This window comes from Mycteria americana, chromosome 10 (assembly GCF_035582795.1).
Source record: "Mycteria americana isolate JAX WOST 10 ecotype Jacksonville Zoo and Gardens chromosome 10, USCA_MyAme_1.0, whole genome shotgun sequence".
NCBI lineage: Eukaryota > Metazoa > Chordata > Aves > Ciconiiformes > Ciconiidae > Mycteria > Mycteria americana.
This window is the reverse complement of record NC_134374.1, coordinates 9848683-9872671: the sequence shown is the minus strand read 5'-3', so window position 1 is coordinate 9872671 and position 23989 is coordinate 9848683. Positions and strand designations below refer to the sequence as shown.

At 44.4% G+C, this 23989-nt stretch overlaps 1 protein-coding gene across 1 annotated transcript; it reads left to right on the top strand.

The window, feature by feature from the left end:
* The first annotated feature begins 9516 nt into the window (after positions 1–9516).
* On the top strand, positions 9517–23731 carry PGK1 (phosphoglycerate kinase 1). The gene is made up of 11 exons (XM_075512967.1): positions 9517–9676; positions 12547–12597; positions 13723–13878; positions 13997–14141; positions 16328–16431; positions 17146–17265; positions 19871–19985; positions 20289–20468; positions 21034–21211; positions 21467–21565; positions 23257–23731. The coding sequence occupies exons 1-11, from the start codon at positions 9612–9614 to the stop codon at positions 23295–23297; spliced, it is 1254 nt and encodes a 417-aa protein (XP_075369082.1). The 5' UTR covers positions 9517–9611; the 3' UTR covers positions 23298–23731.
* Positions 23732–23989: the final 258 nt, after the last annotated feature.

Here is a 23989-nt window from a genome sequence, read left to right as displayed (position 1 = left end):
AATCACGTTCTATGATCTCCTTTAAATATTTCTTTTGCTGACTTAACAGATTCTACTTGCCAGCTGTGCAAAATTTCTCCCCATTCCTTCCTCCGCACCGTTCAATTAAAAGGCCAAACATGGCACCTGAGGGATATGATGATGCTGGATTGCCATGCAGCAGGTTGAAATGTGCACGTACAGGATGGAGGTTCCAAAAGCAGCTTTGCAGGTCACGTACGCTTCATCTTCCCCAAGTAAGAGCGCTCTGGGTGAAATGGGAAAGGTGCAGCACTGTTGCTTTTTGCTTGTTTGGCAAAAGGCTGAGGATCAGGGCTTCTTATGCATGTTTCCAGCTCTGCTAAACTGTGTGGCCTTGAGCAAGACAGCCTACATGAAACTGTAGGGCTGTTGGCAAGTGGTATTAGTGAAAGTTGGGAAATGTTGGAATAATCATCATGTAAAGAGCATCGCTGTATTACAGAATCGTGGAGTAGCTGAGGCTGGAAGAGACTGCTGGAGGTTACATAGTCGAAACCTGTCAAAGCAGGTGAGCTACAGCCCGTTGCCCAGGACTGAGATTTTTAATATCTCCACAACCTCTTTGGGCAGTCTGTTCCAGTGGTCAATTGCCCTCACAGTAAAAAGTGTTTTCTTATGTTAGGATGAAATTTCCTGTGTTTCAATTTGTGCCCATTGCCTCTTGTTCTTTCACTGGGCGCTACTGAGAAGAGTCTGGCTGAAGTGCAGTCGTTCATGCAGTCGCTCCGTGTCCCAAAGAAAAGTGCCAAGCATGAAGTGGTGGGGAAAATTCAATGTGAGTGCTCTTGTGTTCCTCTCATGGAGACGGCCGGGCTCCCATCCCCAAAATAATCATTTGCGTTGAAACCTAGCACAAATCTCCTGCCAAAGCCTAGATACTATCCTGAACAGTGTTTGAAGCAATGAGGAGCAGTAACAGGAGATCCCCTTCTCAGCTCCCCAGCTGACCTTGTTAGAGGAGGGCCTGGCTTCCTGACTGGTCCCCAGGTTGTGGTCTCTGATGGCCAGCGCATCTCCAGAGGGCTTTCTACCTTCAGTTTGTCAGGATAGAAAAGGGTGTGAAGCCTGAACAGGTCTTAGATTTTTGAGTTTCCTAGAATCATCTCTCAAGCATTTTAAGTAAAAAATGACCGAATGCTCCAGTACTCCTTTGAGCTGTTTTTCTTATTTTCATTTTTAAAAAAAAAAAAAAAAAAAAAACAAAACCAAAACCTGCTGTCCAAAACACTTCTCATTCCCTGTGTTTGCCAGGCTGTCTCTCCACCATGCCTTATGCCTGTTTGCAGGTAGACTGGCCAGGCTGGCTTCCAGAGTTTTGTGCTGCCATTTTTATTGAATTGCCAGAAGAAGAGTTCCTTTTTTATTTTTCTGTATTGCCCAGGCCAGGGTCCTGCAAAGATCTGCTCTCTCCTTGGGACCTCAGCTCATCCCTGCCTAGCGCTGAGCTGGTCTCGCTTGGAGTTAGTGCGGGGGTCTTTAGTGGGATGCTGCACGATGAAAACCTCCCCTTGTGTCTCCTCCCTTGGTGTCTGAGATGACTCGCTGCTCGGCTGGAGCTGGATGGGCAGATCCTGCGGGGCTGGGGAGCAGCCTGGGAGAGAGCCCACGAGACCGCGCTGCTGGGGAGGGTGAACTAGGAGGTGAATATCTGAGGCTAGCTCTAACTGAGCAAGGCGTGTACAGACATGTTTAGTGACCGCTAATTTTAGGCAGAATAAGTCTTCACTAGCTCTGCTGTTGCATAGAAGACTGAGTTTGCATCCAAGTCTTTCCAAGATGAAGAATTTTGCTTTCAATTAAGACACAACCCTGTAATTTCATCGTCTTGGACTGACTCTCCTTGGCCTAATATGCCCCAACAGCGTGGAAACCTACAGTTTTTGGCACTTGTGACTTTGCAAATACAGGTTTGTTGCACGGAAATAGTAACCATAACACTTAGGTTTGTTTAATTTAGGCCTTTAGTTATTTTGGGTTGAGAGTGTGTGAACCTTCTCATTTAAAATTGGACAGTGTATTTTAGCTATGCCTGAATTTAAAAAAAAAAAAGTTTCCCTAGAACTTTTTTTTGCATCTATATGCGGCTACGGTTTTGCAGCAGTTTAGTGAAGTTGAGCAAAAGCACCTCAGTCTGTAGCCTCAGGCTTCTGTCGCTGCGCACAGGGTGGATACAAGGCTGGCCCTGTAACTTGCCTAAGGGAAGTCTGACGAAAGCCACGGTCAGTCTCCCAAGGTACAAAACACATCTCGGCCTCAGTTAGGATAAGATCAAACGTGTTTTCTAACACCTTTTGGTTTTCAGCAGCTTTATCGTCACAAGGCAAAAATGGAATAAAATAGGCTATATCAGTGAAAGTGTATTTTGAGATCTGGAAAATCTTCATCTTCTGAATCTCAGGGAAGACAGCTCATTTTCATGAGTCAATCCAGGCCCACCTAGCTGCAGTGTCACGGTAAGGTATCACGCATCAGCAAACCAGGCCTTTATACCTGCTGCACAGAACACAGCCGTATATCCAAATTATCTGATGGCACTGCTGGCGTTAAATATCTTCCATAATTGAAAGTCTTTTGTCTAGCACACAATAGCGTTTCCCTTGTAAGCTGTACTTCCCAGATTCTGGCATCTTCGCAAAAGAAATACCCGAGTCAGGAAAGTTACCCTGATGTGAAGCTGCACAACCTCTCTGAACAGAAAACTCACCAGATTAATACATCTGGATCGTAAGCTTCTCTCAGTTGAAGGTTCCATAGTTTCAGGGAAGATCACTGATTAATCTGGAGGACCCTGATCCAGATTCATTGAAACATCTTGTTTATAACAACCTGCTTTTTAAAAAAAAAAAAAGGCAAACAAAATCCAAAAACTCAGATGCTCATTAAGTAGCCAGGAGTCACCAAACCCTGTGTCAGATGTTCTTGGGAACAAGGTGTGATACAAAAATCTGTGCATTTGTCTGGCCAATACGCATCAGCTGTGATTCAAGTAACACCAAGTTTAATAGACCTAGAATTAGAAATTATTAAGACTCTCCTGGAATTTGAAAATGCCTCTCCTTCCCTGAAATCTGACAAGTCAATGATGTTTCCAAAGAGAAAGCTTGGAGTTGTCACAGGGCAAATTCTGCTGCAAGCCATTGATTTCAGTTTTGCATTAGCTCATATAGGGGTTTAGTACAGCAGCCTCTCACATCCCTTGGTGGCAGCAAGCACCTGTGAGAGTGGTGAGCAGAGCTCTCACATTCAATATTATTGTTTTGTTGGGGGGGGAAGGTTAAATTATTGGGGTCAAATACAGGTTCATTTTACCCTGTATGAAATCAGTGGAACAAGTACCAGCTTCTAGGGCTCTGATGGAAAATGATATAGTAGATAATGATAGTATTAACGTTATTCTAAAACTTATTTTCTTGTTTGGCATCACAGAAGCGTACAGAAATATTATATTCCAGCAGCCTACCATAGCCAGGTGCTCCATTGGTTAATATTGGAGCCTCTGCAGCTGCTGCCTGAAACATCATGTTTTCAGGCTTGATGGAGTCCATTTTACCAGTGCACAGTTCCTGCATAGATTCTTTGGGTTTTTTAACGACTCCCTAGATGCTTTCATTCTAGTATGGCTACATTATCTTCTTTTAAGATGCCCTTTTTTTTTTTTCTTTTTTTATGTAACATTTTTAGGAAGCATTTCTGCAGAACAGTTTGAGAAGCCCTGAAGGTCAGGCTTTGATTCAAAATTCAGCATCTGTCTTGATAGTAGAGCTGCGCTACTGGCAATGTTGGTTTGTTTTTTTTTTCCTTCCAGTTGACTGGATAATTTAAGTAGTAGCTGTGAATTTGTATCATGCCTACTAGGTCATGAATGAAAACTGCTGAAGAGGTAAGATTTTTTTTTTTTTTTTTTAATCCCATTAAATATCTGTAAAATAAATTTCTTAAGGAGAGTTTGAGAGCTGTACACCTGCATGCTCAGATGCAAGAAAAAAGAGACAGTGTGTGTACAGTAGGATTCTTTAGCATTTTCAGTTTAACCCCCCATCCAATTTTATACTTGGACAGATCTGAAGCCCTTCATTCCCTGCTAATGTTAGAAATGAGATTGCGTACAATCATTTGCCAACCTGCTGACATTAGGCAGGTGATGGGAGCAGCCAGGAGACGTACACGTTTATTCTCTGGCTACAGCGGTGCTAGAAGCTTAGAATTTTGCCCGTGCTTCAGGCAGTTTTTTCCACAGTGCCAGACTGGCTACTCAAACTCCATATCCCCATAGATCATTAAAAGGAAGAGCTGGCAAGGATTACAAAAACCAGGCGGAGCTAGAGCTGGTGAGAACATACGGGATTTGTGTTCACATAAACTTTAATCCTCAGAGCAGTAGTCAATTTGTGGGTATAAATCTTAATATTTTTGCCTACTTTGTCCTTGAATTCCGATGGGCATTACCAGGTAGGAGCACAGTGCAGTGAGTGCTTTATGATCACGTATGGAGGCAGAGGCCCTGCCTCGCCCTGAAGGGCAGAGAAGTTTGCCGGTCGGTAACTCCACCTTTTATTTAGGATAAAAAGGTGAAAGCTAGCCTTGTGCATGCACACTGTAACCAATCCCTTGTAATTTCTCTACCTCTACGTCTTTGCTAATTCCACAGAGCCACAGCTGGCTGATAATTTACAGAGTACGTAAACGAACGTTCCCTGCTGTAAAATGCTTGAGTTCAAAGGAGATACGGTCACCTATGGAGGTGAACTCGGTGGGCATCCATGGTGAATGCAGAATAGCCCAAAAACAGTGACATCTCCTTTGTCGGAAAGGCCTGATCTGCACGAGCAGCAGAGCTTCTTCCCATGGACAGCCTCAGGAGACAAAAGCCGCGCAGAACTCGGCGGGTGCTTCCTCCTGTCTCCCCTCTTACTTGGTGCGGGGACGGCTCTTCAGTGGGGCGTCGCCTCCGCAGCCTGCCTACCCCAGAGCACCCGAACTTTGGGCTGTGCTGTAAGAAATTGCCCTCAATAAGGAGGTAAGAGAGAAAGGGAGGAGAAAAAGACAAGATCTGCTTATTCCTTCAGTGCTCAGCGGTTTGGGAACTGAGCAAATTGCAAATTAACAAGGCAGACTTGTAAGTTGCAAAGTTTAAATTAAGTGCAATTAAAGAAATATATTTAAACATGATAAAGTGAAAAGCCTGAGTGGATCAGGTAACTAGAAATAGGGAAAGAGCATAGAAAGAGCACCTGGCAGAGTTTTGGGGAGGAATTTTCTCATCGAGAGGCAGAAAAAAACCCTTCCATTGCACCTTGCAGGAACCATAAAACCAGGGAGAAATACTGGTAGAGCATTAACATTTCCCAGTGAGTTCTCACCCACCTTCCCCCAGAGGGCCCTGTTTCTTAAAAACTCCAGAAACAGCATCTGCTTTACAAAAAGCAGGGATGCTGGGACGGCTCCTGGGCCCCGGCAGCAGCCCCGGGTGGGGAGAGCCGGGGGCAGATGCCCCAAACCACGCTCACCTCTGGTTTATTCTGCTCACTGAACGCACAGCTCGATGGCAAACCTGTTAGGAGGGTGTAACTGGGGATTTGTCTTTTTATTAGTTGGTGATTACTGTTAAGACTAATTTGTTAGCCCTTTTTAAAGTAGGCAGTATTAAAGGTCTAAAGCAAAAGATAGGAGCTGATTGCATTAAAATAGATAAATGTGCAGTTAAGATTGATGAGGGGAGTATGTCTGATATTTATATTGAATATCAAAATACATGCCCCAAACACCATCAGCTTTGATTATCCAAGAAAATCTGTATTACTTATATTGAATATCAAAATACATGCCCCAAACACCATCAGCTTTGATTATCCAAGAAAATCTGTATTACAAATCAATTCAATAGGTTTTAAATAATAATTTTAAAAAAAAAAATCTTATTTTTAAACTGTGGTGTTAAAACCCCATAGTGAACTACATGATACATGTGTAAAAGCCTTTTAATATAAATGGTCTTGCTCCAGACTCATTCAGTAATGCTCTATTTCTGAAATCTAGGCATAGAAGATTGAGAGCCAGCATTTGGGGGGGGGGGGAGGCTATTTCTCAGTCTCCCTCCTGAACTTCTTCTGTCTCTCTCTCAGGAATGCTCTCTTATCTTTCCTACAAGATACCTGTGCTTGAATATTGCACCACTGCAAGGAGAAAAGAAAACTTAGAACTTGTGCTGAAGCCTGTTTTTAAGTAGAAGCTTAAAATGCAGAATGGTTATAAAAGCAGGAAGTTTCTGAAGACTGGATCATGCAATACAGATGAAGATGCAGACGATCGGTTTCCAAACCACAGCCCTTCAGTTTGATTCATATAAATATGCACGCCAGTGCATCAAAGCCCGTGATCTGTCTAAACTTGCTGCAATCCCATTCCTTTTGGCTAAATGAAGCAGGCAGGATCACGCAGGCGATGGCTATGTCGGTCTAAAGTACAGTTTCTGTTTCATATTCCTAGAAATGACTTCCTAGGATGGTCACAGGTCTAATGCCAGATCCTTGGTTTTTTTCATTACCAGCCCTTTGCCCTCCTGGATTTGTTGTACTGGTTAATGTAAAAGTACAGGTTTTGAACTGTTTGCATGGGCTTTTTTCTTTAAATATTTGCAGTATATTCTAAATATTTCACAACAGGAGGGAAGGACAGAAAGGTGACTCAAGCGTGGAAATGAGCTCTGAGTCTCGAACACGTGTCTGTAATGCTTCCCCTTTCTCCCTAACTTCTTTATAACGCAGAAGTTCTGGTGCCTTGGCCATATCCCATCTAGAATTATGTTCTGCCATATAAGTTCTCATGTGACTTCCTCCCTATTCTCCTACCTCATGTTCTTCACCAGAAAACGGAGAAAAAGCAAGCAAGCATAAAACCAGAGTACACCTTATGTTCGTACGGCTGCAGTTCTGCCCAAAACCATAGATCCTTATAACTGCGCTAAGCTTCTAGATTCAGATGACTACAGGCTTCTTATGCAATGCTCTACGAGCCTATTAGATGTGTATAGTTGTAGTGGAGTTAGTCCTATTGAGCAGAGTGTTCTTGGTGGGTTTCATTTATGGCTTGCTTAGTCCTTTATTCCTGAATGCTCTCCGCTAAGTGGCGATTAGCAAGTGTCCTACTGTCCCCTCTCCTCAGTCAGCTGTGGTATATACCTATCTTCCATCTTACATTACTTGGGGTGCTCAAGTTACTGTGTTCATGCCACGCACCGTGACATTTCTCCTCCGTACTTTTTTACCCCTAGGAGATGGTATGCAAGCTCTTTAAAATAGAGTCTTGTACTAATGAATGAATCCATTCACCGGGGAAAGTAATAGGTGCTGCAAGGATGTGGTTGCTGACTGCAGCTGAAAGGAGCCTTCCTCTCTGAGTCAGCATCAAGGAATTTAACCGTTGCCTTTGAAGAAGGCAGCACAGCACGAAGTAGAACAGGGAGAGGGAAATAGATTAATTTCAGAACAGTTAAATAGTTACAGCTCCTGTGGGTCTGGAGTACCCCTTCCTTATCTTCTGACCCAGAGTCCCTTTAACGTGAGCGTTTGTTCGCCTGCTGTCGGCTGTGCGTCAGGGTCTGTTGGTAAAACGGGCTCTTAGCAGTCGTGCTCGTGTGCAGGCGATCCCCGCTCTTGCTCTAGAGAGCTCTAGAGAGCTCTTCTGCTGAACAAACCCTGGAGGAGGATCTGAAAGTGGAGCACTCCCAGGCGCTGGGAAGGCTGCATTCAGGACCAGTTTAGGGTTTGACTCTTGGGCCTTGGTGAATGTTGTACTAGCACCGATTCCAGGTGTCCCTGCCCACCCGGTGGCACCGTGGGTGTTGTCCAGGTCCTCTGGTTTACAAGGACCCTGCTGGCTATTGCAAGTTCAGGGCTGGTTTACTAATTCGCAGGAGGGATCCTTGGATACACTCCAGATTTACTCTGCAGTCAATATTGAGGCCATTACTGGACCTAATTTAATTTGAACCCTGATTGTATGATTTATAGCTATAGATGACGCACTACAGTGATGCACACTGATAAACGAAGGGCTGGTCTTCTCCATCCTAATAGGGGACCACCTAACAGGTGACTTCACATCACCTATTAGTTTGTTCCCACTTGTGTTATTTCAGCTTTTATTGCTGTTGGAATTGCCATGTAACTTGGGTAAACCGGTGTCTCTAACCTGTCTCTGAGGCCCATCCAGGCTTTTCCGAGCCTTCAGACAAGTCTTGCAGCAGGAGGCTCCTGCTCTTGCTCCTCTGCCCCAGAGCCCACGCAGGCTGGATGTTTTCATCCACGTGCGAGCAATGCACTGGTTTGGCTCTCTATGTATCTTTGTATTTTGTTTCTTGTTAGTGCACGCTTGTTTTCTTATGTTCTGCCTGCACTTCGCTTGCCTGTTGTAGGCTGTTCCTCTAAGTTTGGCCTTTCTGTCAGCAACGAACTGATTTTGTCAGGCACTCGGCTTGCCATCACAATTTTCTCAGCAGTGTCTGTACATTTAGTAAGTGTGGCAAAAAAATAAACCTGCCAGCAAACAAAGGCCTGGCTTTCCTGTGGGTACAAGTCAAAAGACCATGAGCTCCTTTTTTGTACAGCATACGCTCCATTACATTGCATTATTTTCATTCAGCATACAGTCCATTACATTATAGGCTACACACATATGCGTACGTATTGTGAAGGCAGTATGTTTTGAGAGCACACACAATCCATACTTCTGGCAAGTGTATCCCTTTAAACAGTTGGTTTTTTTTTCCCAGTTGCCTGGAAAAGTATGAATCTATCTAGGTAATTTAAAAATATTCTGGGTTTTGTCTTTTAGTTGAGATGCCAGACCCCCACCAGCCCTATCTATCGGCTGCGTAGGTGCCCGTCCTTCATTTGCAGGATCCCCACCAGTTCACAGACATTGAACATTTACGGACAATTTCCCCTCAAATAAGATCCAGAACTATTGATTTGGATGTGTAGAGATTGGAAATGAAAGAGGATTCATTTCAGTGAAATCTGATCAAGTGCTAAAGGAGGAAACAAAACAAATAGGTGATTATTTCAAAAAGCTGGAAGAATAATATTGCTGCGAGGTTTGTGTTACCTGCAGAACCGCTGCGCTTTGTTTTCCAGAGAAAGCGTTTTGTATGATGCGCTTGCAGATTTATTTTTATTCTACAGTCAAACGCATTTTTAAATTCGTGCCTGGATCTCTAACTGCCTCACAGGATCCGGGGGGTTTGGCCAGTTTAGGAAGACGGTGCGATAGGAACCTGCACGTACCCAGACGCTACCGAGCCGGCGCTGAGGCTCTGCCGGGGCGACCGAGCCCGGCGGCGGGCGGCTGCGTGCGGGACGTGACCGGGCCTCCCGCCGCAGCCCGGCCTCCCGCGGGGGCGGGCAGGCCGCCGACGGGCAGGGGGCTCGACCAGTAGCGGCGCGCGGCGGGCAGCGCGGTCCAATCGTTGACGGGCAGGGGCGGGGCGCGCTGGGTGCCGGCGGCGCCGGCGGTCGCTGCGGCAGAGCGCGGGCGGCGGCGGCAGAGCAGAGCGGCGGGTCGGGTCGGATCGCATCGTGCCGGGAGCAGCCATGTCTCTCTCCAACAAGCTCACCCTCGATAAGGTGGACGTGAAGGGCAAGCGAGTCGTCATGAGGTGAGGAGCTGGGGCCGGCCGAACGCATTCCCGCCGTGCGGTGAGGGGAGGAACGGCTCGGCCCGGCCCGGCCCGGCCCGGCCGCGGCAGTGCCCGGGGCCGCCGCCCCTGGTGCCCTTGTCCGGAGGGCGGCCCTCAGCACCGGCTGGGCCCCGCGAGGAGGGCGGGAGGCCGCGGGGGGTGGTTGTGGGGGTGGTGGTGGTGCTTCCCGGGGATGGAGGAGTGTGGGAAGCCGGCCGCGGCCTCCCGGGCCCCGGCGGAGCTGACCCGCCCCCCCCCCCCCCCCGCCTCGCTGGGTCCGGGCAGGCCGCGCGGCCGGAGGGCGGGCGGGTTTCCGCGCAGCTTTCCCCAGGCAGCAGCGAGTCATCTCTGTCCTCGGCAGCTTCTTGTCTGAGCCCGGCGAATTACTTTCTGTGGGGTTTTGGTTTCGTTTTTTTTTTTTTCCGTACGCCGACTGTCGGAAAGGCCCCCTACATCCTGAATTACCCCTCAGAGAGACGGATCTGTTTGCTTGTGAGGGGGATGTGATTGACAGGGAGGAGTGTAAAAGCAGGCCTGGCTCGGCTCTGGCAGAGCAAAGCGGCGGTGGACGGTGTCCAGCCCTGCCCGAGGTGCGCTTCTGGCGGGAGGCGTCGGCGGGCCCGCGTGGCGCAGCCGGGAGCTGAGCCGCAGGGGCTCTGCCTCGGTGAACTACTCTGCTTCCACACCTATCACCCGCAGGCTGTTTGAGGGGAAAAGCAGCCAGTCTATCATATTTTTATTCGGGAGCACTACAAAAAAAGGTGATTCCCCACTTCCCTTTTTCCTTAGCGCAAATCCAAAAAGCATTGCAATTAAAAAAAAAGTGAAAATATGGCTCTGGCCAGCTACCCAAATAAAATAATAATTCTGGTTTTTGCGGTAAGAGTCGAATCGCAGGTATTCAGCACGTCCTGGTGTAAAACCCTAAAATATGAATTCATAGCTTATTTATAAAACATCAAGGCCTGCTGAAAGCCTAATGTTGGAATTGCTGCCAAGTACTGGGAGATAAGGGCACTGAGGTACACCGTGATACATCCTGCTTGAAATACTCTTACCGTGGGATTCTTCGTCCAAGGTCACCATAATATGACTAGTATGTGTCTGTTACCTTGCTCGGTGAGTAGGCAGATATAACAAAATTGTAATTTCTCTTCCCTATAGTCTGTGTCAGTCAACTTGCTCTTTTTATCTTGTGTCTCTGTCATGTTATTTTGAAGTAGTTCCCTAGAAATTTGATTACCAGAAACTAGCGACCATAATGAGTACTGAAGAAGCTAGCTCAGAATTTGCATATGCTTCCTAAGTCTGGTACAACAAAAGATCTTTTTATCTCTGTAACGACTGATTTTTTTTTTTCCATCTGACTGTTTTTTCCTTTTCCGAGTTGTGTTACAAGAGAACAGTCTTGCATCGGCAGAGGATGGGTTAGCCAGCTCTTAGTCTCCGATAGTTAATGCACATATCTATCTTCACAATTCTGTGACGGCCTACTAAAACTGAGTGAAACAGCAGATGACGTGCCAATCTTTGTGTTTCCCACCGGCATCTCTTTTCCCTAAAAAGAATCACCATGTGCTCTCAGTACTACTAAAACTGATACTTCTTTTCTTCTTCTCACCTTCATCATAATTTTGGCATACTCATAACCTGCTTATCTTCCAGTCCTAATGCCAAAGCTTCAGGAGCAGTTGGGAACAGGGAGGATAAGGGGTGCAAGGGAAGCTCAGGTTTTAGTTGTGCAGTGGGGAAGAAGGGTGAGCTAGGTCTTTCTTTTGTAGCTCTGATGGCTTTGTAAAGCAAACTATTCTTTTATTCTCGCATTTTAGAATAATAGCACGATAATGGTGCTTTTTTCCCCTTTCTAGAGTTAGTCCACTGCACTGTGGGGCTGCCAGTTCAATTTCTTTCTGCTCAGCTACTCCTCTTTTGCTGGCAGCTTTCGTCATTCTTTCCGTCTGTTTCTTGTGCTGAGCAGAGAATTCAAGCAACTTCCTCAATTTTGTTGTTCTTTAATATAGATATGGAATGATGAAGGGCGAAATGTAACACTGTATTTCACTTTCCTCCTTCTGATATGCTGTTACAGTTGGTTAGATGTTCCCTTCCTTAGCTCTGTGAGTAATTTCTGCCTTTAGCTGTTACGCAGCACAGCTTCCTGCTGCTGCTAGTCAGCACGTGGGCACAGGGTATGCTAGTGAGACATGGCTGATGAAACTCCTCCCTTCCATCCCTTCATCTGGCATGAGGAGGGGACTTACCTCGAGATCCACGTCAGGTCTTTCAGTGGGAATGTGATAAGCCACAGCACTTGGCTGCAGAGAGATTAGAGCTGCCGAGAACAGAAATTCGAAGTTGTAGGCAATAACTGGGCAGGTTCCTTGAGCCTGCCTGCTTGCCGTAGTAGTCCAACCAAGTATTTTAGAGGCCTCATTAGAGAACACAATGTCATTTTTCATTATTTGCTTCCTTTCCTTTGGAAGCTCCTAGTCAGTGATCTGAGAGCATGTTTAAAATGAAAAGGTTGTGGGCAGCTTGTTCAATCTCAGTTTTATTTCCTGCTTCAGCATCATTGCTACTGAGGTCATGAGCATTAGGATGTATCGGTGGCATAGCTTTACTAAGATGTTTGTTTTCTGTTTGTGTTCTATTATTACAAGCAGAAATTGCTAATAACATACCGATTTCAAAATGGAACTTGTGTACAAGGTAGAGCTAAAAATCTTACTCTAATTGTAACATTGCTTTTCTAGCCAGTGCCTTTACTGGCTGGTTCCCTCACTCTTTGTAAAAGAAATTTGTTGAGTATTTAATTTTATTTCTGGTTTGTTTTTTTTTTTTTTTTTTAGGGTTGACTTCAATGTTCCAATGAAGGATCACAAAATAACCAACAATCAAAGGTGAGCCATAGTTTCCATCCCAGATGGAAGCCCTGAAGTCTGTTTTCTCTCTGATTTTAGCCCAGTTCTGTTAGCAGTACCTGGAATGCTACCATGATTAAGCTGTCATTGCTTGTACCAGACTATTAAAGGTGTCTCAGAGAAGGTCCAACAATTGTTAACTAAAACCCATGCAGCTATTGGCAAACTACACTAACTACAAGGCTGCTTCTCACCATAGCTGCTGTGGAAAGCATGTAGAAAATGTCTCTTAATTGTACAGATCCTAAACTTCATTCTTGAAATACTTCATCCTTGAAATACGGTTGAAATGTTACGACCGTTTCAGAACTACTTCCCTTTGGCTTTGTGTGAAAATTTGCTATATTTGTTGGTACTGTCCAGAAGACTTTCTGCCTCCTGGTTACCCTGTGGTTGTGTCAGCTTGTTGGCTTATGTTAGAATAATTGTTCTAGTGCAGGATACAAAGATGCAGGGTTTAGAAACAGTGATATCAAATGTCTTGTCTTGCTTGTCTGTCGCTTGCAGGCAGATGCCAGTTTTGTTCACCACAATATGCTCGCTGCTCAACATTCCCATCATTTCTTTATTGGTTCAGGATCCCAGACTAAACCAGGAAGCCCAGTAACGTTCAAGCGTGTGCTGGCATTTTTTAGCTACAAGCAATCAGCAGAATTTAGATTACAAAATGCATTTTACTTCGTGTCCTACATTGCATGGAAGATAACAGTGAAACATATGAAAACATGCTGGGACAGATAATTTTGTTGATGCTCTCTCGACCGTGCTTCAGGATTGTCACAGTCTCTAGGAGAAGAGTCGGTTGGGTTAGCTCCACAGGGAGAGCTGTGCTCTGTGGGATGTGGTTAGTGTCCTAGACATTCCTTCTAGCAAGGACAGGTTGCTAAGAAGCCCAGTGTCCCTTTTGGAGACTTACTGGAAATGATGCCCTGCTGTCTTTTGATGAGGGGTAGGCTGAACCGTGTGAACACCAGAGGCAGGATGGACTTCTTAAATATTTTGGGAGGACAACTCCCAGGGCTCTAGTGTAAGTGGTCACTAAGTCTGCTTGCCTGGTAAACTCTCCTTGAATCCTTTTTCATTTGTTCTTCTCTGCCATTACAGAATCAAGGCGGCTGTTCCTACCATCAAGCACTGCTTGGATCATGGAGCCAAGTCAGTGGTTTTGATGAGTCACCTGGGTCGCCCGGATGGTGTTCCCATGCCAGAAAAGTTCTCCTTGGCCCCAGTAGCTGTGGAGCTTAAAGCACTCATGGGCAGGTGAAGTAGAAGAGCAGTCCAGCAGGCATCAGGCCCTCTCTGTCAGCAGACCTGGATGCTTTCCTTTTGGAAAGGAAGAGTCACTGGTGGGATGACAGTGTATATCTTGTGTTTGCAGGGAGGTCTTATTCCTGAAGGATTGTGTTGGTCCTGAGGTGGAGAAGGCCTGTGCTAATCCTGCAGCTGGCTCCATCATCCTGCTAGAGAACCTCCGATTCCACGTAGAAGAAGAAGGGAAAGGGAAGGATGCTTCAGGGAACAAGGTGAAACTTCAAGTCTAGCTTTTGTGCATGCCTGCTCTGGTCTTACTACCTTGTTTGCTGCAGATTGACAAGGAGCCAGCAGCCTGTCTAAAATGCTCTTTATGTATTTGCTCTCAGAAGGATGTCGGAGATCTTTAGCTCAGTGTGTCCGATCACTCGTACCATGCTGTGCAAAAGTTTGCGTCAAATGCATTGAATTTCCAAGATGAAACAACTTAAGTGAAAGGCTATAGATGACTCTGCCAAAGGTGGTGTAGTCTGTAAAAGAAGGAAAAAGGAGCGAAACAGGCCTATGCAGGAAATTGGTTGCTGCTTATTAGACTTTATTTTGGGATGTCCAAAACAAAAAACAAGCTCTGTTGCAGAGTTTGTTGCCACTGGGGCCATAAGAATGACACTTCTTTCTTGGTTATCTGGCTAATGTTTTAATATAATGTTTAAACATTCTGCAACATGGGGATTATCGAACCCTTTTATAAGCCTGTCTGCTCTTACAAGTAGTCATCTAGAATCAGGCTGCCTTGCACCTCTGACATTTTCTTGAAGGTCAGGAAGAATGCTTGCTCCAGACAGCTGCTTTTCTTAGCGATGGTGACCCCGTTGACTTTACACGGGCTTTGGCTCTTTTCAGATTCAGTGTGTGGAGTGGAATGCTGACATCGTGTGGTGCCCTTTATGGGCTGACACAGGACTCCTGTAGCTTAGAAAAATAGCCCAGGGAACTAAAAAGCCTTTGCAGATGGCAATGAGAAACTGAGCAAGTCTGGAATTACTCGCTAGTAGTAACTGTGTGCCACTGAAGGCCAATGTGGTGGCAGGGAGAAGAGTGGGCAAGAATTTAATTTGCCTTTGGGAAAGGGTTTTGTGCATTTCTGTAATTCTTATTTAACTGGGTGTATGCATACAGAAGCATGCACTGCAGTTGAGCAGGTGCTGTTGACAGACCTGTTTCTTGTCTTAACAGAGGTGAAAGTCAGTGCTATGGAAATAGAGATGCGATACAAGACTGCAGATTACTAACTGGTGCTTAGAAACTGGCTTTCCAAAGCAGATCAGGTGGTAGCGGTTCCTTCATTCTGAGCCTCTTGTGTTCTGCTTACAGATGTTACTGGTTTTAACAGGAGCACTTAATCTCTTTGTGTAAAGCCAGGCAATTTACCAAGTGAAGGAGCAGTTGACAGCATTGTTCTATAATCTGTGTAGTCCCTTTGGCTTGTCTTCTGCTCAGGCTGTGTGAATAAAAGGGCACCCAAAGCCATGCTGAACCCATCTGCCATATATTAGAGTAGCTTCCTGCCATCATCCGCATGGTGTTACATCTGGGTCCTAGCAGAGGCCTCACTTGGGATGGCGAGCTGATAAAGCAGAAAGGCACTTGGAGAGGTGATCGCTTGAATGCCACTCTGGGCTGCTCTTTAAGAGCAAGTGGCTGTAAACTAGGTCTGAGCGGTCACTTACTGTCAAAGTGAGCTCTGCTGTCTTTTCATGGTGGGAAAGAAAACTGAGCTATGTGAGCTGTCCCATGAGGATTTGGTAGGATGCTTGGAGGATGGAGAAGTCTTTTAACAGAAATGTATCTGTTCTTGCCCACTACATGCTAAGCTTATCTCCAGCTTCCTGATGTTGGCTGCTTTCACTGTGGTCTGTTGTAGTGGGCAGGCTATTTATAAGTTAATCTTCAATGCAGTTGCTAAATCAATCTTCCAGGAGCTCATCCTTTTACCTGTGGCACTTGGAGACCACACTTTCTTTGTTCAGTAAGTGAGCGTGAGTTTGTTTAGTCTCAGTTCAGCATTGCCTTGTCTCTGCACACCCTTTCTGTGTTACCTGTGTTCACTGCACAAAACTGGAAGTCTGTTGGAGAGAGACTGAAAGGTTGGTAGTGCTGCAGTTCTTTCCCACTCTGTTGATGCACTAGAAACTTGAAGTGGAACAGACTTCAGGCCTGTAGTAGCAGTCTCGGGGAGCTTAATGTGGAGTTTAAACCATTTAAACCTTTTTCTTGCTCCTACGGGATGGGGAAAGAGCATATGAAATCCAGTGACCTACAGGATGAAGTGATGAGTTTCTTCAGCTGACCTTTCTTTACTTTGGGTTTACAAGTCAACTTGCTGACTTTTACTTCAGTTTCAGAACCAACTCTGTGTACCTGAATAGCACAAACTTGTCATTCTTTCTCTTTTTAGATCAAGGCTGATTCTGCAAAAGTGGAGGCTTTCAGAGCCTCTCTTTCTAAACTTGGAGATGTCTATGTCAACGATGCTTTTGGAACTGCCCACCGAGCTCACAGGTGTGTATCCATTTTCCTTCCGCAGGCAGAACTGCAGAATGATGTCTGCCATGGAAACACATACAGGTTTTCCCCTAGTGAGTTTTAACTTCCTTTTGGGCTTACCCCATTATCATTCTGCTGTGTTTGTTCCTGAGCAATGGATTTAGTGGAGGTAGTTGTCAATAGTGTATCCTCTTTCAAGTTCGCCTCTGGGAACAGGAGACAGCTGAAACTTTGAAGTCTTGAATTGACTCTTTAGGCTTTGAAGATATAAAAATTACTTGCTGAGGACTTTTATAAATTGTCCTGCAATTACAGCAGGCCTCTTCCAAAAGATCAGTAGCTCCAGATTGATTATTCTCATGGAGTGTACTTGCAAAGTCCAGTGGTCCTCTTGGAGCTTGATTTCATAATCCAGTGCTATTGGAGGAAGACTTCTCTGCTCTTGCTATGCTTATTTGTCCCTCAGTGTTTTGGATCACTAGTTAACCCTATAAATGTCTTGCATGTCAATATGTCTGTGCAGAAACAATCTCAGGAAGTAAATGTGTACAGCCATCTTATCAAACTAGGAAAACAAAAACCTCGTGATTGTTTTCATGCAGGTAGCAGCTATTCTCATTGCTGCGGCTGACTAAAGGATTGGCTTTATAATGCTGTGAGACACAGGGGTGTTTGGACCTGTACTGGCAGAAATTTTTTCCTTTCCTCACTCTTACATTTATTCTGCAGCTCCATGGTAGGTGTCAATCTGCCTCAGAAGGCTGCTGGCTTCCTGATGAAGAAAGAACTGGATTATTTTGCTAAGGCCCTAGAGAGTCCGGAGAGACCCTTCTTAGCAATTCTTGGAGGGTAAGACTCAAGAACATATTGACTCCATATTTCTCTTTAACTCCTCTGTAAGAAATGAAAAGTTATTTTGGCTTGGTTCAAACAAGTGCTTTCCTTTAAACTGTACCTACAGTTCAGATTTGTAGGTAAATCCCAAGATCTCTGTAAGATGGGGATTAGAGAGGAGCTAACTGACCATGTCCACTCCTGTGATTATACTATCAGGGTGTGCTCATCAAATCTCCTGACCTCTTACATTCCCCAAATTGAGATAGTCCACAGCAGGTTGTTGTACAGATGAACCAGAAGAGCTGTTAGATATACACGATGGCCTTGAAACGTTGTCAGTGACCTTTCCTCCACGGTTCAGAGTACAAGCATCCTGCAGGCTCAGCACTGTGTAAGTTGACACGATCTGTCATTATGCAATGGTGACTTACTGTAGCCGGATGGGCCTCTGCTCTTCCACAGCAGCTAGCGTGCAAAGAAACTTGAAGGTGCAAAACCAAGTGACTGCTTGTGTGTAGAAATAATTTCCCATTGCTGCCGATTTTTGTCACGTGTGTACCCAGTTTAGCACTGTAGTTCTATGACAGTGTATTTCAGTTCATCAGGTGAACTAAAATACTTTGCTAAGTAACACAAAGCTGGGCTGGGGCACTGTAACATTCCTTGGTAGAGGTATGTGGCTTATTCCTGCTCTTTGCACCCATAAACATCATTTTTAAGAAGTAGTATTTAGTTCTCACATAAAGTTTAAACTTCTTCTATGACCTTGGTTATACTGAACAATGCTTTCTTTTCTTTTTATTAGTACCCTTCCAAGGTTTACAGCTGCAGGTGACCCATCATTAAGTGCTATAAACTCCTCATTGCCTTTGATGGAAGTTGCAGGTATATCACCAAGGGAAAGTTTGTTAGTTACCTTATCAGATGTTCAAGTTAGAGCAGCAGCTAGGCTGGCCAAAATGTTAAAATATTAGGCCTATTAGTAAAGTCTGGAAGCGTTGTAAATCCAATGGGAACAAAATAACCTTTTTTGAGAGGTACGTAACAAGGGTGACCAGCATGTCCCACTCTAGGAGCTTAATACTGAGCTCATTGTGTGGCCAAGGACCGATGAATGCCGACTGCATCTTAGTGAGTCACAGGAGGAGCTCTGAGAGCAGTTCAGAGCCAGAAAATACCTTTATCTGTTTGAAAGCACCACCTTTCCACTGGCAGTGCAGCTGGTTCCTAGGCGGGATGGCAGATAGAGCAACTCTTGCTTGATTGTATTGGGGGAAGTCACACTTGGAAGCTGCATGTGGTCCAGCTGCAGGTTTGCTACTGCTTATATGTAGCAAAATTGGGCTTAGAAGATGAACTGAGAACAACTGTACTAACAAGTAAAGTGGAAATGAAATGTGTTGGCAAAGAAAGACCAGGTGCAGGAAAGTAAGTCAGTGCCAGGAGCAGGGTATGTGCAAGGGAAAGAGACACAAATCTAATTCACCTTCACATCTCTTTTTGCCTGGAGCTGCAGATGGCAAGATGGGCCCTGCAGGGTTTTGCTGTGGCTCTGTCCCATCCCATTGACGCTTCTTTACCAGTTCAGTTCCAACAGTGCAGCAACATTCGCAACTTCATGGCTTAACCTGGGGCTGGTGGCTGGTTCACACCGGAGCTCTCCATGGTCACTAAGGCTGGATTTGTAGAGGCAATACCTGTTTCTCAAGGCTAGGTCTGAAAGCATTTTATTGTTGAAATTCATATCGTTATCCCTGTTTTAGAGATAGAGAAACGAAAGCAAGAAGAGGAAATGGTCTCGTCTAATGTTGCCAAGCAAGGCACGGTCAAACTAAGACTATAATGCAAGGCTCCTGAGTGCCAGCCTAGGTTTAGCTCAGGGTTGTTTCCTAAGGTCTTTTATGAAGCTTTCGTTTAGATAACAACAAAAATTCCATACATGGCATTAAAGAGGGAAGACAGGAGATGGAGACTTGTGTCTATTTATTGCCTCCTCTGCCATTCCTATGTAAAGTAATTTTAGCATTGTTCCGTTATCATTTGTATCTTGTGCCAGAAGCAGTCATCTGCTTTTGGGCAGGGCAGATCTGTATCACGGATCATTCTAGTAGTTTGAAGCTGTGCTGTGAGTGTGATGGGGTGCTGGACCTGGACGGGTTACAGGAGCTGGGCATATGGTAGCTGGTACAGAGGATGCGGGGTTGGACAGTGGTTGTGAATGGCAGTGCTCTGATCTCTGCTCTGCCTGGCTCGATGGTCAGGAGAAGTCAGGCTCTAAAGTGCCAAATGAGGTTTATATTTAAATAGGAAAAAAATGGAGGTCTGAATAATGCTCTTGTAAGTTGATGTTTAATGCTGCCCTGCTAAGTTGCCAAATGCCCTTTCTGCCCACTCCCAACAACTCCTTTGTTGGATCATTCTCTCAGAATGGCCTTGACATGTCACAGTCACAATATTGCCATTACTGAATAGCAGTTGGTTAATTCTGCTTCAACCCAAGAAGTCCTTGTGAGGCTTCATGCTGTCTTAGCTAAAGATTACTAGAGAGTAAGTTCTGTCTGGGGCGTTTTGGGCAGTGGCTACATTATTCATTCTTTTTCCTTCTTTCTCTCTCCAGAGCCAAAGTTCAGGATAAGATCCAGCTGATCAGTAACATGTTGGATAAGGTCAATGAGATGATCATTGGTGGTGGAATGGCGTTCACCTTCCTCAAAGTGATCAACAACATGGAGGTATGAAAAGAGCAATTCTGTGTCTGCTCCTAGTAGAGAATATGGTCAGAATGTCCCTTATATATTTGGGTATTGAGAAGTGGCTGTCTCAACTCTCTGCAAGAGTAGGGAGCACTGAGAAGTTACTTGACAATCACTTTACAAAAATCGGATTATTGCCTATGTCTAGCTAGGTGCTTCAAGAAGACAGTCTTTCCAGAATTGCTTTCTGTGCAGTTCGGCTTGACTGCTGCTGTTCTCTTCTGTAATGACCAGTAGCTAAACAAACGCCTCTCTCTTACTTTTCCCAAATAATTTCTCTAGATTGGCAACTCTCTGTTTGACGAAGAGGGATCAAAAATTGTCAAGGACCTGATGGCCAAGGCAGAGAAGAATGGTGTGAAGATTACTCTGCCTGTTGACTTCATCACTGCAGACAAATTTGATGAGCATGCACAGACTGGGGAAGCCACAGTGGCTTCAGGCATTCCTGCTGGCTGGATGGTAGGTTTGAATAGGCAAGGGACTAAGAGAAGTAAGAGGCAGCAGTGAGGTGGGAAGGACACCTCTTAACGGAATAGAAAGAGTAATTGTGATCCTTTGCAAATGTTTCTGAAGGCAGTCAAGCTGTGTAGAGTGTGTTGGTTTAATGAAATTGAAGCCCTGTTGTTTGTCCTGAATTTTTAAGTCTAAAGTAGCTTTTGTGAGATTTGGATTAAAACGGCAAAATTCTTCTAAAACCTTCAGATCTGAATGCACTAGAAATCCCTTTTATTTGACTGGAATTTAAGTAGAAGCTGGCAAAAGTTTCTAACCAAGGCTTCAAGCATCTGACATTGCTTTAAAAATGACTTAGTTGTACTGGGAAGATAAATGCCACACCAGATTCCACCCTACTGCAGCAGCTGCTGGCAAATCTTTCTGTTCCTCAGTATTCAGTGCATACAGAGAAACTCTTGCTTCATATCTGGGGGTGAGGAGGAAGCTTCTGAGGATCCCAGCTAGACGTTGGTGATTTGAGGTAAGGGTCAGCAGTAAGTATATCTATGGCTTCCCTTACTTGTCTTAGGGCTTGGACTGCGGCCCTGAAAGTGTGAAGAAGTTTGTCGAAGTTGTGGGAAGGGCCAAGCAAATTGTGTGGAATGGTCCAGTTGGAGTCTTTGAGTGGGACAAGTTTGCCAAAGGAACCAAAGCCCTGATGGACAAAGTGGTAGAAGTGACTGGAAAGGGCAGCATCACCATTATTGGTAAGTAGTTGTATGTGTTTACATGCAGCAAGGAAGCTTCTGCTTGCCAGTACTGTGTTAAAAATACTTGTCAAATTGTTTTTCTTTCCTCATGTTTTCATCTGTCCTTCAGCTTGGACATAGGGCTTTAAAAACGGCTGTATGTACTAATGCTGAGTATTTGGGAGCAGAACTAGCCCGTAGCAAGGCTATGGCCCTTACGCTGAACAAAATCTGAATTTCTTCTGTGTCTCATTGATTTTGTTTGTACTACAGGTGGTGGAGATACAGCTACTTGCTGTGCAAAGTGGAACACTGAGGATAAAGTTAGCCATGTCAGCACAGGAGGTGGTGCCAGCCTGGAACTGCTAGAGGGTAACTTCTTTTCTCTTAACTTGTTTGAGCAAATGGGGGTAGTTGTGGGTGCTCTACCATGTGTTGAAGTTCAAGAAAGCACAACAATAATAGTCTTTTCTGTTTCACCATGTGGAGTTGAACGTAGCTTTTGAGCAATGAGCTCCTCATTGCTCTTCTTATGTAGTGCTCCTAGAGGAAGAGAGGAAAGAAAATGGAGTATTCTTGCAAACAGCACAGTCTGCCACTCCCAGAAAGCAAAAATGCTGGAATGGAAGATGAAATGTCCTTGAGAGCGGGCTCTCTTTTGTAGATGATCCCCTGAGACATGTTAACCGGACTGTTTAAAATGCCCAGTTTCTGTTAGGGAAATCTCATCAGAATAGTCTCGAATTTTTGCCAGAAGTCTCCTTTTCAGTGCATTGTTTGAAATTCCCTGGTTTGGGGGAGCCCTCTAGTGATCACTTACAAACCTGCACGAGGGTACTTGGAATTCAAAATGGTGAGAATTTACAGGATTCTTCTAATGAGTTACATTGTACTCTAAATGAGTTTTCATTTCCTCTGGTAATTAGCTGTTTCCCAATATGTGTAAATTATCTAATGCTGTCAACTTCTCTGTAGCAGAGAAACTGCAATAAACTGCATTGCAGCTGTTAGTTTCCAGCAGTTATATGCGAGACAGAGCTTTTGTTTCTGTTGCCTAGGGAGTGATGGTAAAGGGAAAGAATGCAGATGGCGAGAAGGAAACACTGTGCAACCGATTTATTCAAAAGGACAAACTTGTCTAAGTTTTGGCCCGAAATGTGGGTTTGTGTGTGTGATCTTTTAAATGTAACGGAAGTCTAGCTAATTAGAAAAGCTTCTGAAGATTTAAAAAAAAAGGGAAACCCCCCACCCCCAAACCCAGCAAACTAGCGAGTTGTGAACAGTGTTAAAATTCAGTACTGCCACACAGCTTGAGCATTAGAAGGTAGGTTTTCTGGAAAAAAAGCAAAACCAGAATGGTCTCTCTTCATAATTAAAGTAGGACAAAAAGCTAAAAATGCTTTAGAAAACATTGCACTTTAATAATCTGGGCCCTCGTACTCAAGGATGAGCATATTCCTTGCTTCCATCAGTTGGCATGAGGCATGTAAATACCTAGACCTGGGTGTCTTAGTCCCAGTAAAAGACTTGAGACTTGTAGGAGGCTTTGTTTCTTTTTCTGAATTCATTCTTAAAATTTCCACCACACACTCCAAAACTCTATTTACATGCCACCAGGGATTGAAGAAAGTATGCAGCAACTCCCTAGATTGAATCAAAAATCTGTTTGCCATCAAACTTGGTGGAAAGAGATCTTAGGTGTTTGGATCTGACCCTAGCAGAGACTTGGATAGAAATTTACCATTATTGTTAATTGAGAATTGATGACTCTGGTACGTTAAGAATCTGCTGACATACGAGTGGAGCTTTGCTCTGGATATTCATTACAGCCCTAAAAAGTATTTACTGTGTGGAACAGTTTAAATGTAACCCATATGCCTTAAGAGCCACAGTTGTCAACAGGAGTGTATGTAGAGCCAAGCTCTTCCATTTTTAAGCTATAATTTTTGATTTTTTTTTTTTTTTTTTAAATGTGCTTAAATGTTGCAATTGCAGGCCTAAAGCTTAGTTGTTTGAAGGCAGGGGTGTTCTTAACGTTATTGGTATTTTTTAACTGCTAACAGGTAAGGTTCTTCCTGGTGTGGATGCCTTGAGCAACGTGTAGAGAACAGAGTATCGCCCCACTTCCCGGTCCTGTGCACAGCCCCTGAGATTCAACACTTCAGCGCTTCTGTATTTCAACTCTGCGATAGGCAGATCACAGAATGTAAACCAAAACTGGACAGGGTTTGAGGAGAAGACAGCAGAGATATTTTACGACTGCAGTTTACATGATGTGGATTTGTCCACTGTTATCCCACTTGAATTAACGTAGTGAGTTTAAACTGTTGTTGTGAATTTAGAGTGTATATATTTATATTTTGCCTTTTCAAAGAGATTAATCCCTGTTAGACATGTCTGTTTCTCAGAAAGGAGTGCACTGTTTAGCTTCAATGTTCTTAGGCATTTTCATCACTTGACACGGTTCAGAAACAAGAGGGGACTCCAGTTTTTTGGAGGCTGATTGTAATAGCTGCTGAATAAACATATTTAAAGTGCTCCCAGTTTGTATATGGTCCTTCTTTCAGATTTTAAGAATGGTCTACATTAAAATATCTTGTTCCTAGCATCAGGAGTCGGAGATATTTTTCCGTCTTGCAGTAATTATAATATTTGTAAATATCCTTTTATTTTTGTCCAGTGGATCTATAGGCACCCAGTGATCATCAAAGTGAACTTTGTCGCTAAGGAAGTAAATACTTACAGATGGGCTTTATGTTAAAACTTCCATGCCATCAAGTAATAAAGTAAGATGAA

Coding starts and splice junctions, on each gene's coding strand:
- PGK1 (XM_075512967.1), top strand. CDS start 9,612: ATGTCTCTCTCCAACAAGCTCACCCTCGATAAGGTGGACGTGAAGGGC. Junction 16,432..17,145: donor ACTGCCCACCGAGCTCACAG/GTGTGTATCCAT, acceptor TTTATTCTGCAG/CTCCATGGTAGGTGTCAATC. Junction 19,986..20,288: donor AAGTGATCAACAACATGGAG/GTATGAAAAGAG, acceptor TAATTTCTCTAG/ATTGGCAACTCTCTGTTTGA.